The sequence below is a fragment of the Mesoplodon bidens genome (genome assembly GCF_964165515.1).
Source record: "Mesoplodon bidens genome assembly, contig: HAP1_SCAFFOLD_1048, whole genome shotgun sequence".
Lineage (NCBI taxonomy): Eukaryota > Metazoa > Chordata > Mammalia > Artiodactyla > Ziphiidae > Mesoplodon > Mesoplodon bidens.
Genome location: NW_027671852.1, coordinates 27,947 through 55,884, shown reverse-complemented (window position 1 = coordinate 55,884; position 27,938 = coordinate 27,947). Strand labels below are relative to the sequence as shown.

Below are 27,938 nucleotides of genomic sequence, written 5' to 3'. Positions count from 1 at the left end.
GAAGTCCTCAGACCTCCCAAAAGGCAAGAAACTCCCCAAGGGCCTGGGTAGGGTAAAAAAAAAGAAAAAACAGAGACAAAAGAATAGAGACAGAACCTGCACCAGTGGGAGGGAGCTGTGAAGGAGGAAAGGTTTCCACACACTAGGAAGCCCCTTTGTGGGCAGAGACTGCTGGTGGCGAGGGTGGGAGTTTCGGCTCCATGGAGGAGAGCGCAGCAACAGGGGTGCAGAGGAAAAAGTGGAGAGTTTCCCGCTCAGGGGGTTGGTGCAGACCAGCACTCACCAGCTTGAGAGGCTTGCCTGCTCACCCGCCGGAGCGGGCGGGTCTGGGAGCTAAGGCTCAGGCTTCGGAGTTCAGATCCCAGGGAGAGGACTGGGGGTGGCTGCATGAACACAGCCTGAAGGGGTCTTGTGCGCCATGGCTAGCTGAGAGGGACTCAGGGAAAAAGTCTGGAGCTGCTGAAGAGACAATACACTTTTCCTTGACTCTTTGTTTCGTGGTGCACAAGGAGAGGGGTTTAGGAGCTCTGCTTAAAGGAGCTCCAGAGAAGGGAGCGAGGAAATAGTTAATCCATTCCAGGAAGCACATAGAATCCCATACAGCATAAAACCAAGGAGAAACATGCCAAGACACATATTAATCAAACTATAAAAAATTAAATACAAAGAACAAATATTAAAAGCAGCAAGGGAAAAACGACAAGTAACACATAAGGGAATCCCCATAAGGTAAACAGCTATCTTCCAGCAGAAACTCTGCAAGCCAGAAGGGAGTGGCAGGACATATTTAAAGTGATGAAAGAGAAAAACCTACAACCAAGATTACTCTAATCAACAAGGATCTCATTCAGATTTGAAGGAGAAATTAAAAGCTTTACAGACAAGCAAAAGCTAAGAGAATTCAGCAGCACCAAACCGTCTTTACAACAAATGCTAAAGGAAGATCTCTAGGCAAGAAACACAAGAGAAGTAAAAGACCTAAAATAAAAAAAAAACCCAAAACAATTAACAAAATGGTAACAGGAACATACATATCGATAATTACCTTAAATGTAAATGGATTAAATGTGCCAACCAAGACATAGGTTGGCTGAATGGATACAAAAACAAGACCCGTATATATGCTGTCTACAAGAGACCCACTTCAGACATGGGGACACATACAGACTGAAAGTGAGGGGATGGAAAATGATATTCCATGCAAATGGAAATCAAAAGAAAACTGGAGTAGCAATTCTCATATCAGACAAAATAGACTTTAAAACAAAGACTATTACAGGAGACAAAGAAGGACAGTACATAATGATCAAGGGATCAATCCAAGAAGAAGATATAACAATTGTAAATATTAACGCACCCAACATAGGAGCACCTCACTACATAAGGCAAATACTAACAGCCATTAAAGGGGAAATTAACAGTAACCCAATCATAGTAGAGGACTTTAACACCCCATTTTCACCAATGGAGAGATCACTCAAAATGAAAATAAATAAGGAAACACAAGCTTTAAATGATACATTAAACAAGATGGACTTAATTGATATTTACAGGACATCCCATCCAAAAACAACAGAATACACATTCTTCTCAAGTGCTCATGGAACATTCTCCAGGATAGATCATATCTTGGGTCACAAATCAAGCCTTGGTAAGTTTAAGAAAATTAAAATCGTATCAAGTATCTTTTCCGAACACAACACTATGAGACTAGATATCAATTACAGGAAAACATCTGTACGAAATACAAACACATGGAGGCTAAACAATACATTACTAAATAACCAAGAGGTCACTGAACAAATCAAAGAGGAAATCAAAAAATAGCTAGAAACAAATGACAATGAAAAGACGATGACCAAAAACCTATGGGATGCAGCAAAAGAAGTTCTAGGAGGGAAGCTTAGAGCAATACAATCCTACCTCAAGAAACAAGGAAGATCTCAAATAAACAACCTAACCTTACACATAAAGCAATTAGAGAAAGAAGAACAAAATACCCCACACACTTAGCAGAAGGAAATGAATCATAAAGATCAGATCAGAAATAAATGAAAAAGAAATGAAGGAAACGATAGCAAAGATCAATAAAACTAAAACCTGGTTCTTTGAGAAGATAAACAAAATTGATAAAACGTTAGCCAGACTCATCAAGAAAAAAAGGGAGAAGACTCAAATCAATAGAATTAGAAATGAAAAAGGAGAAGTAACAACTGACACTGCAGAAATACAAAGGATCATCAGATATTACTACAAGCGACTCTATGCCAATTAAATGGACAACCTGGAGGAAATGAACAAATTCATAGAAATGCACAACCTTCCCAGACTGAACCAGGAAGAAATAGAAAATATGAACAGACCAATCACAAGCACTGACATTGAAATGGTGATTAAAAATCTTCCAACAAACAGAAACCCAGGACCAGATGGCTTCACAGGTGAATTCTATCAAACATTTAGAGAAGAGCTAACACCTATCCTTCTCAAACTCTGCGAAAATATAGCAGCGGGAGGAACACTCCCACACTCATTCTACGAGGCCACCATCACTCTGATACCAAAACCAGACTAAGATGTCACAAAGAAAGAAAACTACAGGCCAATATCACTGAGGAACATAGATGCAAAAATCCTCAACAAAATCCTAGCAAACAGAATCCAACAGCACATTAAAATGATCATACATTATGACCAAGTGGGGTTTATCCCAGGAATGCAAGGATTCTTCAATATATGCAAATCAATCAACGTGATACACCATATTAAAAAACTGAAGGAGAAAACCCATATGATCCTCTCAGTACATGCAGAGAAAGCTTTTGACAAAATTCAACACCCATTTATGATAAAAACCCTCCAGAAAGCAGGCACATAGGGAAACTTCCTCAACATAATAAAGGCCATATCTGACAAATCCACAGCCAACATCGTCCTCAATGGTGAAAAAATGAAACCATTTCCACTAAGATCAGCAAATTGACAAGGTTGCCCACTCACGCGACTATTATTCAACATAGTTTTGGAATTTTTAGCCACAGCAATCAGAGAAGAAAAAGAAATAATAGGAATCCAAATTGGAAAAGAAGTAAATCTGTCACTGTTGGCAGATGACATGATACTATACATAGAGGATCCTAAAGATGCTACCAGAAAAGTACTAGAGCTAATCAAGGAATTTGGTTAAGTAGCAGGATACAAAATGAGTGCACAGAAACCCCTTGCATTCTTATACATTAATGATGAAAAATCTGAAAGAGAAATTAAGGAAACACTCCCATTTACCATTACCACAAAAAGAATAAAATATCTAGGAATAAACCTACCTAAGGAGACAAAAGACCTGTGTGCAGAAAATTACAAGACACTGATGAAAGAAATTAAAGATGATAGAAATAGATGGAGAGATATACCATGTTCTTGGATTGGAGGAATCAACACTGTGAAAATGGCTCTACTACCCAAAGCAATCTACAGATTCAATGTAATCCCTATCAAACTACCACTGGCATTTGAGGATACAGGGAGGGGGAAGGGTAAGCTGGGACAAAGTGAGAGAGTGTGAAGGACTTATATGCACTACCAAACGTAAAATAGATCGCTAGTGGGAAGCAGCCGCAGAGCACAGGGAGATCAGCTCGTTGCTTTGTGACCAAATAGAGGGGTGGGATAGGGAGGGTGGGAGCGAGGGAGATGCAAGAGGGAAGAGATATGGGGACATATGTGTACGTATAACTGATTCACTTTGTTATAAGGCAGAAGCTGACACACCATTGTAAAGCAATTATACTCTAATAAAGATGTTAAAAAATCATTTTCTCCCAAAAGGATACAAACCAATAAGAAGGGAAATCTATATTTACACAAAAGCCACACCCTCATCATTACTTGAAAATGGAGAAGGCCAAAAATTCAAAAGAATTGTAAGTAAAAAAGAAAAATCTTGAATCCTGGCATAAGATTTGTCACACTCCCATTACTAGGCTTTGTGGAAAACAAAAGACAGACCAAGAAAAGCTGCCAAGAGAGAGGAAAGAAGATGGAAAAGGGATGAAAGCTCATCTAGAATGCCTAAGCCCAGAATAAATCTAAAAATACCAAAAAGGTGTCCTAGAATATGAAAGCCCGGACTACAGGGAACGTACTCCACAATCAGAGCTTATGAAGGGACAGGGATGATTTAAAGTGCAGTCTTTGAAAGATATAACTCTTAGGGAAGAATAAAGGCAAACAGTTAGGGAGAAGCACCCATCGGCACTTGGGTAATGATGGAGAAAAGAAACAAAAGGGGAAAATTAAGGATCTTGCAAGACATAAGAGAACCGCAAAATCAGAGCACTCAGGACTTCTCCCTTCATCACCAAAACAAACAAACAAAATAAAAAGGATCTGGTCTTTGCCATACTAACAAAAAATCACATTATTAAACTAGGAATCTTGTTGAAAAAAAACAATATCATACAGATGAACAGAATGAAGGGAATTCCATACCAAACTTTGTAAAAAAAAAAAAAAAGAGGGATGAGGAAACAAAAGTGCATATATATTAAACAACCATGAAGGAGAAAAAGACTGGAAGTCAACACTCCAAACAAAATTAATTACACTCAAGCAAGCATTGGAGGATAGGAAACCCACCTTAAACAGAATATTTTAAAAAATGAAAAGACAGTGACTGACTAAAAAGAAAGGCTGAAGCAAAGATTTTTTAACCAACTGGGGTGTCCCTTAAATATCACAGCCTATAGAAAAAGCTTTTCAATTTGCAGAAACTTAGGAAATTCTGCACCCCTCAGCCCTTCCTAAGGAATCTACTAGAGCAGGGGTCTGCAAACTGGCCCAATGATCCAAATCCAGCCCACTGCTTGATTTTGTAAATAAAGCTCTATTGGAACAAAGCCATGATCAATCATTTATGTATTGTTTATGAATGCTTTTGCACTACAGTAGCAAAGTTGAGTAGAGAGACAGTGACACTGTGACCCAGGAACTTACAATACTTCCTATACTTCTCTTTACAGAATGTTTGTCAAGTAATTTAAAACAGGAACTGGGATTGTGGTCCCACTGCGATGAGAAGGAAAACTTCACCAAATTACCTAATGGAGAGTATTTTACATACAATAGTAAAATCAAGGTGGAGGAAAGAGGAGAAGACTAATGTACAAAAGGTTTATGCTGTGAAAAAAGAACACAGAAACTGTGCAACTAAAAATGAGAGAAGGGAGAGAAGTAGAAGGAAATAGAATAAACATTTTATCATAATGCAGTAGGTGAGTGTTAAATGATACGGGAGGAAAAAATGCATAGGCCAGAGAGTAAAGTGTTAAGAAAACAGGTGGTTCAGAATGATTTTAAGAAAGCATTAAACGTGACCAAAAACATGTCTCAATGACAAAAGCCAAAACTCACAAAGAAGATATAACCCTTAGGAATATTTATGCACCAATAACAAACAAACACCTTTATAAACCAAAAATGAAAGGAGACGTAGATAAAATAATAACAGGAAACAGTAACAGTAGGAGATTTAATACACCAAACTCAGTCTAAGGCTGATCAAGTCATATAAAAAAAAAGAGAAAGCTAATCAATAATGTTATATAGGGAATATATATTTGTCAAAATGGATCATAATTATCTCACAGAGATTAGATAATTTGGTTTCTATAAAGTAGAAAAAGTACAAACAATCCTCTCTAACCCCAAAGCAATAAAAGTTAGTAACAAAAATTGAAAACAGAAAGCCCTTTCCACCTGAACAAAATTTTTAAGGCTTCTCTTAAAAACTGTTGAACATAAGAGGAAATGCAAACTGAAGTTGTAAAGAAATTTTTTAAAGGAATGACTATGAAAAACTACATATCGGCATCTATGGGATACATTTAGCGCGGTGATCTGAGGCAAATTCACACAGGATGCACTTTTATGAGTAAAAATGGAAGAATGAAGATAAATTAATTAAAGTATGGCCTCAAAAAATGAAAAAAAACCAAGTAGGAAAAAAAGAACAACTAAAGAAAGCAAAATATAAAAGCAGAAATGAATGAGATACAAAATAGAAAAACGAAATCTTGTTTTTCAAAATGAACAAGCCCCTAGCTGGCTTGATGAAGGAAGAAAGGGAGAGATCACACATAGACAAAATAATAAATGACAAAGGAGAAATAATCATCGAAACAAAAAAAAAGAGATTACTTTGCCAACATCTATGCAAATAAACGTGAAAATCTATATGAAATAGGTAACTTCCTAGATAAATACAGATTACCAAAGTTCTGATTCTTGTGTTAGAAAGCTTAAATTAGGCAATTTTCAAAGAAGAAATAAAGTTATTACAGCAATACCCCCAAGAAGCACCTTGCTCAGATGGTTTTACAGGTGAATTCTAGTAAACCATCAAAGATCAAAAAGTACCAAAGCTCTATGAGTTATGTAAGAACATTAGAAAGGAAGGAAACTTCCCTAACTTCTTTTATGAAGCCAGTAGGATGCTAACAGGTAAAACGTAGATACCAAAATACTAAATAGAATATTAGCAAACATCCAACAGTACATTTAGAAACTAATATACTGTGATGAAGTGCAATTTATTCCATTAATACAGGGCTGGTTCTATATTAGGAATTCCATTGATATCATTCACCATAGTAATATAATTAAGGACAAATATCATATGATTAAAACCACAGATGCCAAACAAATCTTTGGGAAACTTCAACACCCATTCAGTGTTAAGAAAAGAAAAACCTCAAGAAATGGGAAAGAGGGATGCATTCTTAACATGATAAAAGATATATAATTAATTCCTCATGCAAGTATTTTATTTAGTGGGGGACTACCAGAGGTTTTCCAATAAGGTCAGGAACAAGAAAAGTATGCCCATTATATCATTCCTGTTCAGTCTTCAACTACAAGCATTAGTCAGTTGACTAGAGAAATCAATTAGATTTATGAGAATGAATAACAAGCAGTAAAGCCACCTCTGTGTGCAGATGATATTACTGTACACCTGAAAAGCCCTATAGAAACAACGACAGATTAAGCAAAACAATAAGAGAGATCAGCAAGGTAGTAGGATATAAAGTTACATACAAAAGTCAATGGTCTTTGTGTACACTCACACACACACAGCTAGAGGACACTTTAGTAGAGAAAATTCCATATACAATAGCAAAAACAAACCTTAAATGCATAGAAATAAATTTAATGAGAGCATCTATGCAAGGAAAAATTTTAGACACTCCTGAACGACATAGAAGGAAATTTAAATAAGCACAAAGACATTGGTCAATGTTCTTGGATAGAATAACTCAACATTAAAAAGATGTCGGTTCTCCCTAAACTAATGTATAAATTTAATATAATCTCAAAAATATCAGCGAACGTTTTTATGTTGTAGATCAATGGATAGTAAAATTAATATTTTTTTAAATCATGCAAGAATAGCCAGGATATAAGTGAAAAAGAAAACCTATAAGTGGGGAGTAATGATACCAGGCATTAAAGCACGCTATAAAACCTCGGTAATTATAACACTGTGGTACTGGTACATGAATAGACAAATAGTCCAGTGAAACAGAATAGGAGACCCAGAAAAACAACCATAATATATGGAAATTTCAGTATATGATGAAAGGGCATTTAAAATCACTGAGGCAAAGATGGACGTTCAATAAATGATGCTGGAACAACTGAGACATTTGGGAAAAGAATCAGTGTAGATCCATATCACACACTATACACAAAAATAAACTGTAAACGGGTTAGGAATCTAAACAAATGAAACCATAACAAAATCTTTAAGAAAATATGGCAGGACCTTGCTTTAACCTCAGCATAGGGAAAGACTTTCTAACTGTGACTCAAATTTCCAGAGGCAATGAAAGAAAACAATGATCTGTGTGACTACAAAGGATTTTTTTAATGTACAGCAAACACATCATAACTAAATCAAAAGGCAATTGACAAATTGAGATAAAGTATTTGCAGCAAGCCTCCCGGACAAATGAATAATAGTCCAAGTATATACAGAACTCTGAAGTACGGAAGGACAAAAGGCTAATATTTCTACAGAAAAATGGGAAAAGATATGAGCAGATAATTCACAAAAAATATATAAAACAGTCCTCAAAATATAGAGTCAAACTTTCTCATAATTAGACAAATGCATACTAAGACAATGCCGAGATATCATTTCTCACCTACCACATCAACAAAGGTCACAAAAGTAGGGCAACATGTTCTGTTAGTGAGTCTGTGGGGAAACAGTCACAGTAGCTAGTGGGAATGAAAACCAGTACAACCCTTCTGGAGAGAAATTTGGAAATACCTAACAGAAATACACATGCACTTCACTTTTGGCCCAACAATACTACTGCTGGGAATAAAACTTGAAGATCCATTTCCACCAACACAAAAGTACTTATGCCTAAGGTTATTCACTGCAGCATTGTTTGTCATTGCAGAGTGTTGAAAACAAGTTAAATGCCCCTACATATGTCAGCGGAGTCCAATGCAGCTGTAAAAAACACAGAAACAGAAACAAAAACAAAAAAGCAATGAAGCCCTCTATGGCATAAAGAGTTTTTTTATGGAATGCTGCTAACTGAAAAAGGAAAAGTGCAAAGGAGCATTTTAAGGTGCCGTCCTTCATTTAATAAACAAGGGAATATAAGAAAACATATATGGATCAGTTCATTTGTGCAGAGTAAACACAGGAAAGATTAAACCAGAAACTAAAGAGATTGGTTATCTACAGGGGGAGTGTGGGAAATAAGTGGGGAACGGGAAGGGGTTAGAAGGCATGACGAAAGAGTGACACTTGTCTAATAGATGTTTCTGTGCAGCCCTGACTCTTTGAATCACAGTAATATTTCACATACCCCAGAATTAATTAAAAAATCAAAATCAACTAAGATGTGGGGAGGAGGCAAGCTCAAATACAAACACCACAAAATTAACCTAACTATATGACAAGTGAATGTCTTAACCACAGCTGAAGAGGTGAGAAAGAAAATAGCTAAGCTAAGCAATGTGGGGAAATAGTACTTCTTTGATTGCATCCTCTGAGGCCTAAGGCATAAAGAACTGTACACAAACACAAGTTATCAAATCTGTTTCTAACAGGTGTATTGGGTAGCATTTCTGCAAGTACTTCATGTATATATCAGGAATGAACAAGTAAGTAAATATTGAAGATAAGGAGAGCCAGGTCACACAAAGAAGTTACAAACAAGGCTACAATGGATTAACATAAGAAGTATCAGTATGAGCTCCTGGCTTTCAATATCTATACATATAGGTAGAGAAACTGAGAAGTATCTGTAAACCGGAATATATACATACAATATATTTCCTTCATTTATGGATGGAGAGGGAGGACTTAGCAGCAATGAAACCACAATAGCAATGAACACACACTGAGATATTGGTTTCTAAATGTCATTTTCCAAGGAAAGGAAGCTTGGCTCTTTGCAGAAGTGTTTTTTGTTTTTATTTCAGGGCCGTGGTGGGGACAAAAACACAAGATGAACAGGAATACCTTACAGTGTCAGCAAGGAAGTACACAAAAAAGGATCAGGTCTTGCTGAAAGAACACAGACCCCACCAAAAGAAGCTTGCAGTCACCAAAGCTGGAACAATTCAAGAAACTAAATAATGATATAATTTGATTATAAGTCACAATGTAACATAGTTATTCATGATTCAATACTGACATAAATAATTTGATTAGTTATTTGATTCAATAATTTGAAATAAAACAATTTTTATAAACAACTTGAAAGTTTATAAATAAATAAATGGGGGAGAAAAGACAGCTCTTCAGAATTCCAATGAACCAATGTAGTAGGAATAAGGAAATAGAAAGTCACCATTAAGTCATAATTGTTGTAGGCAAGATCAACAGATGGATTTTAAAAGTCGTGAATAACAGTCTGAGAAGAAATAGGATATTTTCATAGTCTGAAAGTATTTCCTACACGATATTTATTACTTACAAATAGGAAAACAGTACCATTACAATGGAGCCACACAGTTGTCCCCACCTTAATCAAGTGTTGCAAATGAATAGCATCATTAACACAACATATGGACATCATGTACCCCCACACATGATGCTTGGAGAAGGGAACAGAATCGCTTTTGCAGCGCCGTGGTATAAGACCTAAAATTAAGGCACAGTGACATGTATGCCTTGACATTTGGGGGAAAACCCAGAGGGTCTCAAATGGACTCACCACAAGTTCCCATTCCCCTTTTGTGCTCCCAGGAAGAAGGTCCCCTAGCCAAAGAACCAGCCTTATCAGGGGAACTAGCCACAGTGCCTGCTCGCCCCTGACTATCAGGTTTCAGTTCCCTACCAGCTCACAGAAGTATTCAAACAAGCCAATCACATCCTCCCATGTGAACCAAGGGTCACCTCGTCCTCTTGCTACTACAGACTGTCCCCCACAGCCCCTGCTTGTTCACTCTCTTCCAGAGAATGACTCCTGTGGGGCTCTACCTGGCCAGTAGTGTCCTCCTCCCCAGGCTGTGAGTAAATGTTACTAATAAGCTGCTGTGGGTAGTATCTGTCCAGTGTCAGGTGTCGTGTGTTCAGCCACCCCCATAACACTAGGGTGGAAATTCCTCCATCATCAATGGGATGAAGGGGAGGAGAATAAAACCGGTATTGTTGCCAAAAATTTGTAATTTCAATCAAATCACAAGAATACATCAGAGAAACCCAAGCTGACAGACATTCTATAAAATACCTGACCAGTATCTTCAAAAGCGTCAAGACTGGGAAACACCCAGAAAGCTTAAGGAACTGTCAGCCTGGAGGAGACTAAGAAGTGATGGCCAAATGCAATGTGGTATCCAGAATGGGATGCTGGAATAAAAAATGAGATTACTGGGACAAATGGTGAAATTCAAATAAAGTATGTAAATTAGTTAATAGTACTGCATCAATGTTAATTTCCTAATTTTGATAATTTTTCTATGGCTATATAAGATGTTAACATTAGGGAAAGCTGGGTGAAGGCTTTCTATACTGTTCGCAAAGTTTCTGTGAGCCTAAAATTATTTCAAAATAAAGAATTTTTTAAAAAGTTCAGTGGTTAAAGGAATGGTTATGGTATAAACGACACTGTTTAATAATCGTTTAACTAATTGAAATACGGTTGGGAGGATGGATAAATGCTCGTGCCACATCATCCAGCACAAAACTATTTCAAACTGCTTTAGAGAGCCCATTAAAATAAATGAAAGTGCAGTCATCTCCAAGATGTAGATGAGTATTTATCTGCTCTTCAGAAGATAACCATTTGAAGTATAAAAGCAATGAAATACCATATATATATATAGATAAGGAGAGACCAGAGAGAGATAGAGGTGGGGGAGGGGGGAGAAGGAGACAAACATTTCAATACTTACAATTTAAAGTCTGAGGTATCAAAACAAACCGCAAACAAAACTGAGGTGCAAAGGAGAAACACAATTTTTTTTTTAACAAGCGGGAGGCTGATTGAGGGATTTCAAAGAGAGAGTGCGAAATGATTAGCCACACACCTGAAGCGAATCACAGCTGAGGAAAGAGGAACGCACGGCGCGTGGACAGGACAGTGGACCCAGCAATCCGTTCGACTGCCTTTCTTATTAACCCCCAAACCTTGATCCTGGGTAATTTAATTTAGGTCAATAGAGGCGTAATTTATAGAAAGAATGCTGTTGTAATTTACCTGATTGGAACAAGAGTTGGAAAAAACTTGAGCTGTCCAAGACCCCAGCAGTAGGAGAAGGTTCCTGCCTCTCCAGAGCTGGAAGCAGACAAGCCTCAGGGCTGCCGGCTTGGGCGTCTTAACCGCTCCCTCTCAAAGTTAAGCTCGCCGGAAAAGGACTTGGATTGGTGCAGCTCAGATCACGTGACCCCCTATCGCTCAATCTACACTGTACTGGGAGGCGGGGCCAGATTCGCGACCCCACCCAGAGGAACCGAGGGGAGAGATCCTTATGCGTGAGAGGGTCCTTCTCAGGCGCCAGCCCCACCCTCCTGCATCTCCTTGGCCCAGTGTCTTTCCTTGTGGCCTGGGCACCGCCTGGTCAGGGTTTCTGCCAGGCCGGCTCTCAAACCTAGAGAACTGACGTCGAACTTGATAGGCTACACAACAGAGGGTGTGAACTTAAAAACGAGTGGCGGGCTTCCCTGGTGGCCCAGTGGTTGAGAGTCCGCCTGCTGATGCATGGGACACGGGTTCGTGCCCCGGTCCGGGAAGATCCCACATGCCGTGGAGCGGCTGGGCCCGTGAGCCATGGCCGAGGAGCCTGCGCGTCTGGAGCCTGTGCTCCGCAACGGGAGAGGCCACCACAGTGAGAGGCCCGTGTACCGCAAAAATAAATAAATAAATACATAAAATAAACATTAAAAAAGAATTGAAATCTCGCAGAGTGTGTTCCCTGGGCACGATGGAATCAAATTAGAAACCAGTAATAGAAAGCAAGAAGTAGAATCCCTAAACACTTGGAAATGGTGGTTGACACATCATTCCAGGTTATCATTCACACCCTTGTTATAGAGGAGCAGAAGTGAGGAAGAGTTGCCTTCTGAGCTGAAAGGCATTTCAGGCTGGCCCAATAAAGAGCTCACTCTGGCTCTTTCAAACAGCCTATTGTTCAGGGCAAGGCTGGAGGGAGGGAGACTGTTCAGGAGGTTGTTACATCAGTGCCCCCTGACATTAAAGCTCCTAGTGCACTGGCAAAAGAAGTCCAGCCAGCTTGCTGGTTGTTAGTGGAATTGGTTTGGTGACTCATTGGATTTGGGAAGCACGAGAGAGGTATTGGTGTGGTTGCTGGAAAGTCCTGAGAGAAGGCAAGATTCGGGTGCCTTCCTGGTATATATATGACTGCTGTCCAGTCTAACCCATGGACGCATACAGCTCGGTTCTTTATCAGTCCTGCTCCACTGTTTTAAAAGTTTCACCGCAGTTGTCCTCTCCTCCCTCCTCCTTCTCCTCCCTCTTTCTCCTCCTTGTCCTCCTCTTCCTCATCCTGCTCCTCCTCGATTCTTCCCCTGATAGTGCCATCTGTCGGATAAAGCTGTCCTCTCTGGACAGGCAGAAGAGTGTCCTTTCTGAGGTTTGTGGGATTGGTCCCTTAGGCCAGGTTGGCACTTTGCCTGCCCTACCATGCTGTTAGCCTAAGACATGGTACGTGGTAAGTGGACCACAGATGTGTCTGCAAACTTGTATTTTTGTTCCTCTTTTCAGAATACAGTGATGGTGGTAGACCGCCTCAAGGAAGAAAGAAAGGTTGGAGTTCTTTCCCAGGTAATTCTGGTGAGAGGAGCCCTCATTATGACCTTGTGGGAGTACTTCAAGGACAGCAGGAATATGAAGAAGCTCAAGGACCCCTGTGAGTGTGTGATGGGAAGACTGGGTGGGAAAGGGCGGTGAAGGGATCAATCATCGGGCCCAGGGCGTGGCAGCCCCTGACCTTCGCTCGCTTGCCCTCCCCACATAGACCTGCGGGTTCAGCTGCTGAAGCACACAAAACGTGTCATTATGCACACCCTCTGTGGGTTGCCCAAGACCCAGCATGACTTCAGCTCCTTCGTGGTGGACACGTGGTTCCAGATGGTGAGCGCCTGCTTCCTCCCTCGAGTGGACCCAGGAAGCCGCAGGTGGGTAGGAGGTGCAGGTGGTGACTGGGCGCCTGGGCTCTTCCCTTTCAGGAAACGACACTCTGCTTCTGTGTCAACGGGATGTTCAAGGAAGGTGAGTGTGTGTACACCCCCTCCCCAGATGCCCCACTGCTCCCTCCCCCTGGACAGTCTCACTGCCAGAACCTCCCAGCTTCCTGGACCCCTTCACTTCCTTTCCCTTCCCTTCCTTATGCATCATTTCCCTTTTCTTCCCTTCCCTCCTGTCCCCGCCTCCGCTCCCCACCTCCCCTCCCCTCCCCTCCCCTCGCCTCTCCTCCCCTCCCCTTCCCCACTGTGTTCTGCTGCCCTCAGGCTTCCCACAGACACCTCAGGTTTGAGCTGTGTCTACACCTGTCTGCCCTGCACACACTGGGCATTGGGGACACGGGCTGTGGAGTCTGGTGGCTCTCATCCCAGATCCTTGCTCTGAGAGTTTGGGCCATTACTTAACCTCCCAGTTTCTTTATTTGATAATGGGGTAGTAGTATCCACCTCTTGTGTGGCTGTGAAGACTGCATTGCATCCCGTGAACTTGTATAGTGATTGTCTGGGACCCTGTCACTGGGTGCAGACTGCTCCTATATTTGCCCTCCCCATTCCTGACACCTTGGCCCCCATGAACAACTGCCCTCTCAGCATGAGGGTCCAGTCACAGCCTGACTGAGGACCACCATGTGAGCATGTACAGCACGTGCGGCTCTAAGGGGTACTGTGGTTTTTTTGCTGTTGAAGTGGAAGGAAGTTCTCAGAGCTGTGTGCGTGCCTTCACCCGGACCTTCATCGCTACCCCTGCCAGCTACTGCAGGTGAGAGCCCTGTCGTGGGTGGGAATGCCTATCACAGCTTGGGCTCAGGGGTGTGGGAATGAGGTGGCGTAGACCTTAGGTTTGCTCAGTATTGTGGAAAGCCAGCAGGGAGATCCCAGGAGCAGTCTAGCCTAGTGGTTAAGAAGAGCATGGGCTCTGGAATCGGCCTATGGATTCTCTCCTTGACACAACAATCACTCGCTGTGTGACCTTGGTCAACTCACATGACCTCTCTGTGACTCAGTGTCTTCTTCCGAGAATGGGGATCTGACCATCCACTCCTTAGTCTGTGTGTCTATTTCTATAAATAAAATCCCCACCCACCGCCTCTCTCTCTCTCTCTCTCTCTCTCTCTCTCTCTAACTCTTTCTCTCTCTCTCTCTCTGCCCTCCTACTCCTCCAGGGTCTCCCATCATCCATATATGAGTCCATTTAATGGTGTTTTAAAAATCCCATAGATTTTCCCCACTCTTTTTTATTCTTTTTTTTCCTCCTCTGGTTATATAACTTCAAATTACTTCTTTTTCAGTTCATAAATTCTTTCTACTGCTTGGTGAAGTCTGTTGTTATAGCTCTCTATTATATTTCTAAATTCATCCATTGTATTCTTCAGCTCCATCATTTCTCTTTGGCTCCTTTTTATGATTTCTAGCTCCTTGTTGACTTTTTCATTCTGTACAGGTATTGCTTTTCTGATTTCATTGAGATGTCTTGCAGCTGGCTGGGCATATTTAAAACAATCATGTTGAATTCCTTGTCAGGCAAATCATGGACCTCCATTTCTATGGGGTCAGTTACTGGGAAATTATCTTGTTTCATTGGTGGGGAGTTGGACTTCCTAGATTTTTCCTGCCCCTGAAAATCTCGTGTTGGTGTCTTCACATTTAAGGAAGCAATCTCCTCCATCAGTCTTTACTGACTTTTTTCAGGAGAGAAACACCCGCACCACTCAGCCAAGCTAGGGATACTGGGGGGTCTCTGAGGCCTCTTCTGTGGATTCACCTGCTCTGCCCTTCTTGTTCCAACTTGTGAAGGATGTGTTTGGATGATACACGCCTTTTCTCAATTGCACAAAGCCAGGACACATGCTGACAGCCTCCTGTTTATTTTCCCCATTTCGGTACCCTGAAGTGTTTAAGGTATGTCTGTTCTCACCATCCAGCAGAGTGGTGCCTGTCCTCTTTATGCACATGTGCGTGATCTGTGGAGGCATGAGTGCACCTTCTGCAGGGGTGTCCATGGAATGCCGGTTCTCAGGGGGACAGGAACATGGAGTGCTGGATGTGCTCGTGCGCAAATTGAGGCTTCTGTAGGTGATGGGTCCTATGAGGTTTGTAGGGTACAGTCTGTGAGACAGTTAGAAGAACTGCAGCCCTTTGTTGAGCTTGGTGCCCTGTTTGCTGTGAGCCATTGCCCTTTCCCCTTCTCCTTTCTATTCCAAGACTATTCAGCCATGTTCATCGCCTCTGGGTTCTGGGTTTGGGCAAGAAAGAAGTGGCATTCCTGGGCAGCGGCTAGCACCACTGGGTATTCAGGTGCTCACCACACTCTCACTTTCCCCCATGGGAGGAATTGCAGGCCTAGTGCATCTATCTAGGCATTGATATGTGTAGCCTTGGGGGAAGTTTGATATTGGTAGGGTGAAGCTGTTCTTCCTACACTCTTCAACGTGTCTGTTCTTGGATTTCTTTTTAATGGATCAGGGTGTTGGGGCTTCATCACTGGATACTGAGGCTCCCACAAAAACACACTGGCCCATGGCTGATTAGGCAAAATGTTTATTTGGAGGCTCCTATTCTGCCAATTCCCTGACGTCACACTCTAGAATTATGTTTTGAATGGAAAAATGTTTGAGTGGATACAAAGAAGCAGCTCAGGAAAACGTTCATTCTCGACTAGTACTATGAAAATCTATGAACCACAATTTTATTTTCAATGGTTTTCATGTGGAAGGGGCTTCCAAATTGTACTGGAGAGTCATATCATGACAAACGACACAGCTCATGAATAAACACCCTGTACAGAATCCCTATCTTCTCACTCGCCTCCATCCTTTGCCCGGAACAAATTTTAATTGTGAATATAATTTCCTATTTCCGTGACATGGTAATCCTCACAGGATGAGACTCTTTTCGACCTATTATATTCAAACTAGGGCTGTTGAATTTTCCATCGTGATGGTTGGTGGGTAGGGATATTCAACTCTACGCCACAGCACAGTAACTGCAACCGTTTCTCTTCTTTCGAGGTGGATGGACCTAGAGTCTGTCATACAGTGTGAAGTAAGTCAGAAAGAGAAAAACAAATACCGTACGCTAACACATATATATGGAACCTAAGGGAACATAAAAAGGTAACAAAGGACCTAGTGGTAAGATGGGAATAAAGACACAGACCTACTAGAGAATGGACTTGAAGATATGAGGTGGGGAAGGGTAAGCTGTGACAAAGTGAGAGAGTGGCATGGACATATATACACTACCAAACGTAAAAGAGATAGAAAGTGGGAAGCAGCTGCATAGCACAGGGAGATCAGCTCCGTGCTTTGTGACCGCCTAGAGGTGTGGGATAGGGAGGGTGGGACGGAGGGAAACGCAAGAGGGAGGAGATATGGGAACGTGTGTATATGTGGCTGGTTCACTTTCTTGTAGGGCAGAGGCTGGCACACCATTGTAAAGCAATTGTGCTCCAATAAAGATGTAAAAAAAAAAAAACACTGACAATAATCTTACTTCCATATATCTTATTTCGTTTATAGTTTTCAGGTCTGTTCTTTGTTGTTTGGTTTTTGGATTTTTTTTTGTTTTGTTTTTTGGCATTATCTCTCTGAGGTGGGCTGAGGTTAATTCCAGCCATTTGACTATTTTCAGAAAATTCTGTTACTTTGTACAAACTAACTTAAGACAATCTGCCACACTACAGCAATAACTTGGTAAATCTATGCTTGGAGGAGTCATCTTCCATTCCGTGGAGCTCAATTTCAGTCTCTGTTTCCCCAGGTAGCATCTGAATGACCCTAGACAAGCTCCAGCACCTCAGTAAGCCTCAGCAACCTTGGAAAGTTGGTGATTCTGATATCAGAGCCCCTTGTGAGGAATTCATGAAAGAATAGAGGCAATGTAGCAAGTACAGAGCCTGGCGTACAGCTAGAACACAGAGTTCTCTGGGTTTGCCGTACGAAGGAACACAATGTAGTGTAGCTGAACCAGAGTCTGGCATACAGAGCTCCCTGTGTTTGTAACCAGAAGTATCAAGGTCCCCTAAGCCTCCTGATCCCAGATGCCCTCCTCTGCAAGGGTGGTACAGTTGGAAAGAGTTCCCTGGGTGTTAGGCTGGTAGCAAACTCAGGGGGCAGTAATTACAGGAAGTTAAGTCTCCTCTGGCCCCCAGGGCTGTCCTCCTCTATGCCCTTGGGGAAGGGACTTCCTGTTAGGACTCCATCTTGTTTGTGTGGCTCTGACAAAGTGGTTTGGGGCTTGCACTCTCCTTCTTCGGCAGTCCTTCCTGATATTCTCCAAGCCTCCAGCTCCAGACCCACAGATTCTCTTCACGAGCAGCCTGTGAGGAGGGTGGTGACAGATCACTGCCTTCAGGCCACCCCATGGGTGAGTTGGTCAGCATGAGACCTTGTCCTCAGATCCCCACAGGGCAGGAGGGGTTCTGGGTTCCCTCCCTAACCCCAACCCACAGGACCCCCAGCAAGCTGACCCCCGTTTAGAGAAGGCAGGCAGAGGGCTCAGGCTCACTATTTCCCACTCTCTTGAGGAAATGGGCCAAGTGGGCTCTGACACACCCATCCTGATTCCATGTGGAAAACCTCCCCTCTTATGGAAATGGCCATGGCTGAGGTGAATTATTTCCCCTGGCTAAGGAAAAGGCAAAAGTCATGTGATCTTCTCAGGTCTAGGGTTTGGAGAGTAGGGAGGGTCATCTAGGTGGGGCGTGGGATTGTGTAAACTAATATTCATTGGATTTATATGAGGTGGGGGAGGGACGGAAAACCCACCATTACCACTGAGTATTACATTAACTAGTCAGGGTAAATTGTATTAGTCCATAGAAGCTTACTGAGGCTTGCTTTGTTGCCCAGCATATGATCTATCCTGGAATGTTCGATGAGTAGTTCTTATGCGCATTGTTCTATGTCAATTAAATACATTTGTTAACTTAAGTAACATTTTGAAACCTTCTCCCTCTAGCTGAGTTTTTGCCTGCCATATTGTGCATCACTCAGTGAGCTGTGTAAAAATTTCCCACTGTGACTGTGAATTTGTCCATGCTCTATTTCTGTTAGATTTTGCTTTGCATATTTTGGCTCTATTTTAGGACATGCATACAAATTTAGAATTTTATATTAATATCTCCTTATTGCATTGAACCTGTTATCAAAAAGAAATCTCCTTCTTTCTCTAGTGATTCTTTTTTCTTTAAACTGTACCTTTACTTTTACTAATAGGGTTATACCAGCTCTCTGTAGGTTACTGTGGAAAAGGTATACATTTTGCCATTATTTTTTTATTTTAAAATTTCCTAGATGATTAAAATTTGCATGTGTCTCTTTTCAGGAGCATTTGATGGAGGGTTTCTTGTCCAGTCTGATAATAGCTGTCTTTCTATTTGGAATAATAATCTGAAATTTTTAATGTAAAAGTAGATGTAATTTGGTTTATACATACTATCTTACTGTATATTTATTTTTGTCTCTTCTAAGTTCTTTTTCCTTTCCTTTCCTTTGAAATGATTAACATTTTATAACTATTAAATTGTTACCTCATGTGGCTAGATAAACATTCTTTTGCCATTCTTGTAGTGTTTACCCTTCAGATTACAATGTACATTTTTGCCCTTTCAGTCTAATGTTAATTAATTAGTTCTTTAGAACTCCTCAGACAATTAGGGGACCTTGAGACACTTTGATTCCATATACTCCCTCCAAATTTATTGTCATGCATTTTCATTGTCTATATATTTAAATCCACAGAAGAAATTACTATCACTGTGTTATATAATCAACACTCATTTAAATTTGCCTACATATTCACAAATGTCATTAGTCTTTCTTTCCTGTATCTATGTGCCTCCACCTGGGAAGATATTTCTTCTGCCCAAGAAAGAGTCTATAATATTTCTTTTACTTTGAGTCTTCTGGTCACAAATTTTCCGAGTTTTTGTTACAGGATGAAGAAATGAATGCCTTTTTTTAAAGAATGTTTCTCTTTAAAGCTTACTTTTTCTCCTGTTAAAATAATACTGTTACACTGAGTTGATATCTTGTTACTTTTGGAAACCTCGAGAAAGATCTCTTCAAATACCACTTCTCCACTGTTCCCTCCCCTTCTTTCCGGGACTCCCATTAACCATGTGTTAGCTATGTTCACTGCATCACCTTTAATTATCTCCCCCTCGCTTTTGGTATTCTCCATGCTATGTCTCTCCAGGCTGCATTCTGGATCTTTTCATCGGACTTATCTTTCATATCTCTAATTATTTCGTCAGGCAGGGAGATCACCTTTGACCCTTGAACCACCACACCAGGCTAGATTTCAGGGTAGGTTTTATTGTGCCCCTAGAGCCGAGCAGACAAGAGAGAGTTAGAGGTGAAAAGCCACTTGTCCCAGGTCACATAACCTGAACCAAGCAGAGCAGGGACTAACATCACAGACTAAACCCTGGGTCCAGACCCTTTTGTCTGTGCTTGCTTTCTTCTTGGCTGTGAACACTCCCCACCTATCATTTCCTGAGAATTGGAACCACAGTGAAGTCTCTCAGCCTTTTTTTTTCTTCCTAACTATGATAATTTCCTATTTAGATTATAAAGTTGGTGGTATTTCTTCATTAGCTGTGATATTTACCCAGGAATTTTTCTGGTACTGAGACCATTGATGTGATATTCTCAATTTCAGGGTACAATAAGCAAGTAAACTCCTTACAAAGAAGAGCAAGATGCTGTCGTATTTACAGAAGGAGGTATAACAGCTGGTCTGAACAAGTCAGACCTGGTATTCATCCTTCATCCCAGCAACAACAAGATGGAGATCAAGCAGAAAGTGATGTTCACAAGGACAATGGAGTAAGATAGTAAGTGACCAGTCAGAATAGCTGAAGTGCACCAGCTAGTGGAACAAAATCATGTAGCTAAATATGTCACTCTTCTCTCTTAACCTGGAAGAGTGAGGAATGATGGGACCAGGTTAACGGTTGAGCAATCTTTATTGTAGCTCTGCTATCATTGGGGAAAATGTAGAGAGGACTTCCCAAGACTATACGGACCACTTTCTTCTCTCCACTTCCCCACAGTGCTCCCTATGCCCTTCCATCCTCTCATCGGAGAGGCAATTTTCAGGAACAAGACGAAACCCCTGTTAACAAGGAGACAGAGCAAAAGCCTCCAGAGAGAAGAATGGAGAGAAACAGGCAGGATGAGACCTTGGGGAGCTGGTTCAAGATCAGAGTGAGTGTGCTGGCTAAATGGACCTAACATGTAGAAGAAGATGACAGAGAGAGTCATGTTGGGCGCATGTAGAGATGCTGGGACTTTTCTCTCGTGGCAGTGGAGCTGGTAATCTCTCTTGTTATTACTAGGAGTTAACTTCCTAGATCATGTGAGGGCAGGTTCAGAGAAGCAATATAAAGGGAGCAGACTGACTGCAGGGAGCATGGGAGACGCTGTCTAAAACAAAGGAGGAAACTACTGCCAAGGAGATGGAGCAACTCCACACCAGAAGACGCAGTTTGGCTCAAGCTGAGTGTGGGAGGAGGTTGAGTCTCTGGGATCCTCGTCAGAGGGGCAGGCCAGGTCTGCCTTAGGTAGGATCTCTTAGAACTTTATAAAAGTAAGTACGTGTGAAAGATATGAAGTCGATTATTTCAGGAAAAGTATTTAAATGGAAAGAAAGGATATATAGGAAGTCCGTGTCTGGTGTAAAAGTTAGCGATAACAGATATTGTCCTATCTTAAGAAATTACCTAAAGCCTGAAAAAAGGTCCTAAAGCAAGACACAACTGGGTCTTATCTTAACCTTGGATTCCATTGTATCACTTTTCTTTCCCCAATTATTTCTTTGCCTCCTAGGTTCCCTTCGGTATTAAATATGATGAGAAGTGGCTGCTGAATTTGATTCACAAGCAATGCAGTGTCCCCTTCACCCCTGTCGAAGTAAGAGAGGACATTGAGGCCGATGAGAGGAAACGGGGTAGATGGCAGGCCCAGATGAGAAATGGCTCTGGTCTCATATTATGCTTCTCTTGTCACTCTCCCTACAGTTTCACTATGAGAAAATGGAGGCCCAGTTCTTCGTTCAGAATGCCAACATTGCCTCCGCACTGAAGAATGTCAATGGCAAGATTTACAATGAGGCTAATGAAAGGGTGTGTGTCAAGGGCATGAGCAGGGCTAGCTGGGAGTAAGCGGGCAGGGCAGGGGCATGGTCTTGCTTGATCCCAGGGCTCAGATTTCCTGGAGCTTACCCAGCCCCTCTCGTGTTCTCAACAGATACCTATCTTTGTTGATCCCTGTGATGCACCCCACTCTGTGCTGAAGGAGATGAGGTCAGAAAAGGTGGAGCAGATAAAGGTAATGCAGACTCAACACAACCTGTGCACTCACAGCCAGACCCACCTATTGCCCCCGATCACCACCTCAGACTCAGAGCCCCTGAACCCCATCCCTAACTCAGCAGCTGCCCGTGAAGGAACGATATGATGCCTCCCAGCAATCTCGTGACATCCAGAGAGTCCGCTCCGACCCTGGTATGGCTACAGCAGCAATTGTAGAGCAGGTGAGAGCAGAGCAGTCTAGCTGGGAAGGACACTCAGGAATGGTAACTCGGGGAGGGGTTGGTGCTGGAGCTGTACCAGCCAGGAGCCTCTCAGCCCCCGATTCCCTCCTCCTGGCTTCCTGGAGACTTGATGACCCGTGATACTGGAATGGCGCAAAACCCTAGAAATGGCATGGCTGCCTCCCTGCAGATCCATCCAGGGAATATGCCCAAGATGAGGACCTTAGACCCAATGTTGGGGCTGGTGGTGATGGTGGGAGAGATTAGGTAGAAGAGGCAGATTGGTCTCAGGTATCCCCTGCTGGGGTCCTCACTCTAACTCTTTCCTCATCATAGCTTTTGGCCTTGGACCTGAGCGATAAGAAACCCTACCAGCTGCACGGCCTGTCCAACACTATGCCGAATGCTTCCAGCACCAAGAACTGGAACCTGTCCAACACTGAGGTGAGGTGTGGTACCCAGATCCGTCTTTGAAGGGAAGGTGGGAAGGCTCATGTGATGGTGACAGAGGAAGGGAAATGGATTTGTAGGAAAAGGAAGGGACTATGGGTGCACGGCCATCCTGGCTCTGTTTCTCTGGCCCATGTGGTTCCTCCTCATAATCACAGGTGAAGTCTGCAGGGGAGATGGACAAGGGTGAGCGGCTGGAACCAGAAGGGATGTGTGCAGAGAGAAACCCCCTGTGCACCACCTTCCCTGATAAGTCAACCAACATAAGGTCAGATGTATCCTCTGTTACCCGCTGGCAGCCTGAGCTACTCCCGAAAGTGCCCGTTTGCAAGGGGCAGCTGATGTGGACCTCAGGGTGGACTATAGACCCTATGCTCTCCTCTCTGCATCACAAAGTGGACAGAGTTTCAACCACAATCCATATGGGCCCCCAGCCCAACATGTGCATATTTTACATTCTTACCTGCTGTGTCTGAGCCATTCTGGGGCAGGTGAAGAGCTGCAAAAGGGGTGCCATTTCACATTTCCTCTCTCTTCTTCCCTGACCCCCACCACGGGAGAGCTTCTTTCCCTTCCCTTTGTTTTCTCTCTCTCCCTTGTCTCTAGGCCCGTATGTCTCTGTCATCTCACCCCTCGTACCTTCACTCCCTTTCTGTCTTCATCCCCCTCCATCTCCCTCCCTGAGCCCCACCTCACTCACCTCCCTGCCACAGCATCCTGGGCCACCCATGGGGGGAGTCCAGGTCTTGGTCCAGGTCTTGGCAGAGTGCAGGACCCTAAGTGAGGTGGCAGAGCCTCGGGCACACACCCCAATCCCTCTTCTCCCCACAGCCTTCAGCCGGGCCCTGGAGGAAGGAAGGGAGGGGAAGGAAGCCCTGCAGCATGAGTTTGAAATGCTGGTCATGGTGGCACTGGAGAAGGGAGTCCGTGCATTCTGCGGGGAGCTACCCAGGGGAAGGAGAGGATGGGAGGGAGGGAGGTGGGGAGGGAGGCAGGGCATGCTCTCCCTCTGTGTCAGTCGATGGGGGACGTGTTCAGGGCCCTGGAAGGCTGGGACACTGGGGTGTGGGTGTACTTGCTCCCATGAGGAAGAGGGTCACCTCCACAGTTTTGCTGACTTCTCTGTTTTGTCTTGATTTTGGCAGCTCCATCCTGGAATTGTTCCCCAAGTTACTAACCTTGGTAAGTGTATTCCTTGTTCACAGACTCCTCTAACTGGCACTGACAGCACCCACAAACTACTCTGAACCCCATTAGGTCTTGCCACAGTTACAGTTTTGAAACTGACCCTTAAACGTCCTGGGCGGAGGGGGATGGTACAGCCCCTGTGGGAACCTGACAGAGGCTCTGGATCTTCTTCAGCCATGTTCTTCACAGGCTTTGGGAAACCCACGGTGATGATCCAAACTGTAGTCCTGCCCATGGAATTTCCAGGGCCCTTTCACCCCTGACCTCTGACCCTCACCGTCTCTTGGGCCCATCCTTTTCCCTGATCATCCAACACCACCTCCTGGTCTGCACTGCTGACATCCTTTTCTCTTCCCCAGGATGGCCAGGAGACATCCCCACAGGCTAAGTGTGGTATTGAAGCCTGCAAGCGCTTACCAACCTGCAAGGTGAGGATGGAGGACTAAGCCGGGTTTTAAGTGGAGCATGAGAAGGGTGTGTCAGCCCTGGTCCTGAGGACTGTTTTGATTCCAGGGAAGCTACTTTGGATCTGATGAGCTGAAGAGCCTAGTCCTGCAATTCCTGAAGCAGTAAGTACCTCTTGGAAGCTGAGCAAGGGGAGGAGGGCTAGGACAGGTGAGGCCACCTAAGCACAGGTCTGCTCAGGGGAGTTTTCAAGTCTCATTTGAGGTCCAGACCACAGAGATAGACTGTCTTCACTGCCCTCCCTTAGGTACTACTTGATCCATGACTACGGAGACCGACAGGTTCTCGCAGGGGCTTATCACGAGGAGGCCTGCTTCTCCCTGACCATTCCCTTCCACCCCGAGGACCCAGCCCCGTGAGTATCACAGCACAGGCTCTGCTCCTAGGCCGTGTAGCTCCCCAGCAGACACAGGCCAGCTCCTGCAAATACGCACCACCCACTGTTGCTCTTTGTCTCCTAGAAGCAGCTTGTGCGAGTACTTCAAGGACAGCAGGAATATGAAGAAGCTCAAGGACCCCCGTGAGTGTGCGATGGGAAGACTGGGTGGGAAAGGGCGGTGAAGGGGTCAATCATAGGGCCCAGGGCGTGGCAGCCCCTGACCTTCGCTCGCTTGCCCTCCCCTCACAGACCTGCGGGTTCAGCTGCTGAAGCACACAAAACGTGTCATTGTGCACACCCTCTGTGGGTTGCCCAAGACTCAGCATGACTTCAGCTCCTTCGTGGTGGACATTTGGTTCCAGATGGTCAGCGCCTGCTTCCTCCCTCGGGCGGGGCCAGGAAGCCATGGGTGGGTAGGAGGTGGAGGTGGTGACTGGGCACCTGGGCTCTTCCCTTTCAGGAAACGATGCTCTGCTTCTCCGTCAGCGGGGTGTTCGAGGAAGGTAAGTGTGTGTAGACCCCCACCCCTGATGTCTCATTGCTGCCTCCCCCTGGCCAGGCTCACTCCCAGAACCACCTAGCTTCCCTGACCCCCTCCACTCCCCTCCCCTCCCCCACTATGTTCTCCAGCCCTCAGGCTTCCCACAGACAACCCAGGTCTGAGCTGTGTCCATGTTTGTCTGCCCTGCACACCCTGGGCGTTGGGGACATAGGCTGTGGAGTTTGGTGCCTCTCATGCCAGATCCTTACTGTGAGAACTTGGGCCGCTATTGAACCTCTCAGTTTCCTCATTTGCACAATGGGGTAGAAGTATCCACCTCTTGGGCGGCTGTGAAGAATGCATCCCGTGAACTTGTGTAGTGGTTGTCAGCGGCCATGTCACTGGGCGCAGACTGCTCCTATAGCTGCCCTCCCCATTCGCGACACCCTGGCCCCCGTAAACAACTGCCCTCTTAGCATGAGTGTCCAGTCACTCCCTGACTGGGGACCGCCGTGTGAGCATGTACAGCACGTGCGGCTCTCAGGGGTACTGTTGTTTGTTTGCTGTTGAAGTGGAAGGAAGTTCTCAGGGCTGTGTGCGTGCCTTCACGCGGACCTTCATCGCTACCCCTGCCAGCTACTGCAAGTGAGAGCCCTGTCGTGGGTGGGAATACCCATCCTCGCCTGGGCTCAGGAGCGTGGGAATGTGGTGGCACAGACCTTAGGTTTACTCGGTATTGTGGAAAGCCAGCAGTGAGACCCCAGGAGCAGTCTAGCCTAGTGGTTAAGAAGAGTATGGGCTCTGGAATCGGCCTATGCATTCACTCCTTCCCCAACACTCACTCGCTGTGTCCTTGGTCAAGTCATATGACCTCTGTGTGGCTCAGTGTCTTCTTCTGAGAATGGGGATCAGAGTGTCCAGCCCTTGGGCTGTGGTAAAGGGTAAATGCGAAATTGCCCGTGGGTTGGGGATAAACCAATAAATCGAGTGAAGGTGGTAGACAGCCTCTCCAAAGGTGGGCTCTGTGGGGAGGGGCAGAGGTACCAGTCAAGGAACCTGGGAGACAGACACAGGAGGGACGTGGAAGGAATCTGGTTGCAGAGTGCCACTGGGAGCAGAGTCAGTATTGGGGGTGAGGGTGTCCATCCATCAGTTGTCTGGGGGTCCATTTTTCCTTCAGTCTGTGCATCGTGAATGACGAGCTGTTTGTGAGGGATGCCAACCCCAGTGAGACCCAGCGGTGTTCTGCATCCCAGTGCCTACACCCACCTCCAGCTCCATGTATACCATCTCCCAGCTGCAGCAGGACATCATGGAGGCATCCACCACCCCATCTGAGATGAACCTCTAGTGGTCTCAGAAGTGAGTGCTGAGTTTGCATGGGGATAGGAGGGAGCTGGGACGAGTAGAGGAGGGATTAATGGGAATTTTCAGGTCATTATTTTAAATCTATTTTTTCTTACAAATGTTTACTTGTGAAAAAGTCCCTAATTTCACACTAATACATTTCCATGTACTATAAAATATAGGTTTCCTATCTTATATACTGTTTTGAAACTTCTTTTATTATTAGTACCAGCATAGTTTCTTCTCAGTATATGTGAAGCTACATTACTCTTTCTAAGATCAATATATCAAACAATTGAATTCCTGGAAGCCATAAGCTACTATTGATAGCCGTTTACCTTTTCACCTCTTTTTCAGCATTACATGCAATGGCATCTGCTCATTCTGGTACATACATGTTGGTAAACTTGAAGACTTGCTCTTGTAGCATAGATTTAGCAGTGAAGTTGTGTGGTCAAGTGTCTCCAGTTTGGTCCTAAGGGAGGTCATCTATCCTCCCCCACTACAGGTGCTTTCAGTACAATGACTAGACTATACCAGAACTAAACATTTCTTTACTCATCAAAAAGTGAATTCTGAGAATTCAGAGATAAGACGAAATAGACCTCTAGGGTTTCAGGAAGGTGAAGGCGGACAGAAGTCAGGTGCCCTGGGGTTGACACTCACGGCTGCTGGCTCTGCTGACATCCCAATTCTTTCTCTTTACTTTCTTCAGTCCAAGGGCAAAATTCCAGATGAGACCCTCATCCACTGACCTGGGATCTTGAGAACAAAACTCTGCAAATGAGCCTTTAGATGTCATTTTCATCCTCATCATATTTGTTACCTCTCTTCTCTTAACTGAAGCCATATCCATGACTTAGCTTGCAGTCCAGCTAATCACGAAGCCAAAGTTTACCATGTAGGCCTGCCCGTTGCTCTATATTTTTCCCACGCATGATCCTTGTGTATCTTTATATTAAAGAGTAACATTGCACATTATATGTTGTGTGTCTTGGATTGCTTTTCCCCTGACCGAACCATGAGTTAGTGGGGCCAGGACCAAAAGGTCCCATCTCCCGCATCATCCCTGGCAGTCTCTAGCATTTATATCTGACCTACACAGTGCTTGAAAATTATACAGTAACAACTCCATTCCTGGACTACCCTAAAATCCAAGCTTTGCCTCCTGATAACCTTCTCTCCACCACTTCAGTACTCACAAGTTGTGACCGTTCTGATGTTCACTTCTATAAACAAATATAATGGATTTAGCAAGTAAAGTACCATATTTACTCCAATAATTATGGGTTTCTTAATCATTTAACAGGTCTAAAACTTTGTTAACATTTTTATTAGGTTCTTAGGCTCTGTACCTAAGA

General features: G+C 43.7%; 1 protein-coding gene across 1 annotated transcript; it reads left to right on the top strand.

The window, feature by feature from the left end:
- Positions 1-200: 200 nt before the first annotated feature.
- On the top strand, positions 201-26,573 carry LOC308610894 (nuclear RNA export factor 3-like; the record flags this gene model as incomplete). The annotated part of the gene is made up of 25 exons (XM_081259887.1): positions 201-324; positions 11,865-12,001; positions 12,650-12,781; positions 13,251-13,395; positions 13,504-13,619; positions 13,715-13,757; positions 14,417-14,489; positions 15,655-15,798; positions 18,009-18,094; positions 20,393-20,567; positions 20,787-20,940; positions 21,562-21,645; positions 21,753-21,857; positions 21,982-22,062; positions 22,604-22,711; positions 22,876-22,985; positions 23,863-23,899; positions 24,265-24,333; positions 24,419-24,474; positions 24,618-24,725; positions 24,832-24,890; positions 24,999-25,114; positions 25,210-25,252; positions 25,803-25,875; positions 26,411-26,573. 25 exons carry the CDS (start codon positions 201-203, stop codon positions 26,571-26,573), a joined length of 2,541 nt encoding a protein of 846 aa, XP_081116013.1.
- Between the last annotated feature and the right edge of the window lie 1,365 nt (positions 26,574-27,938).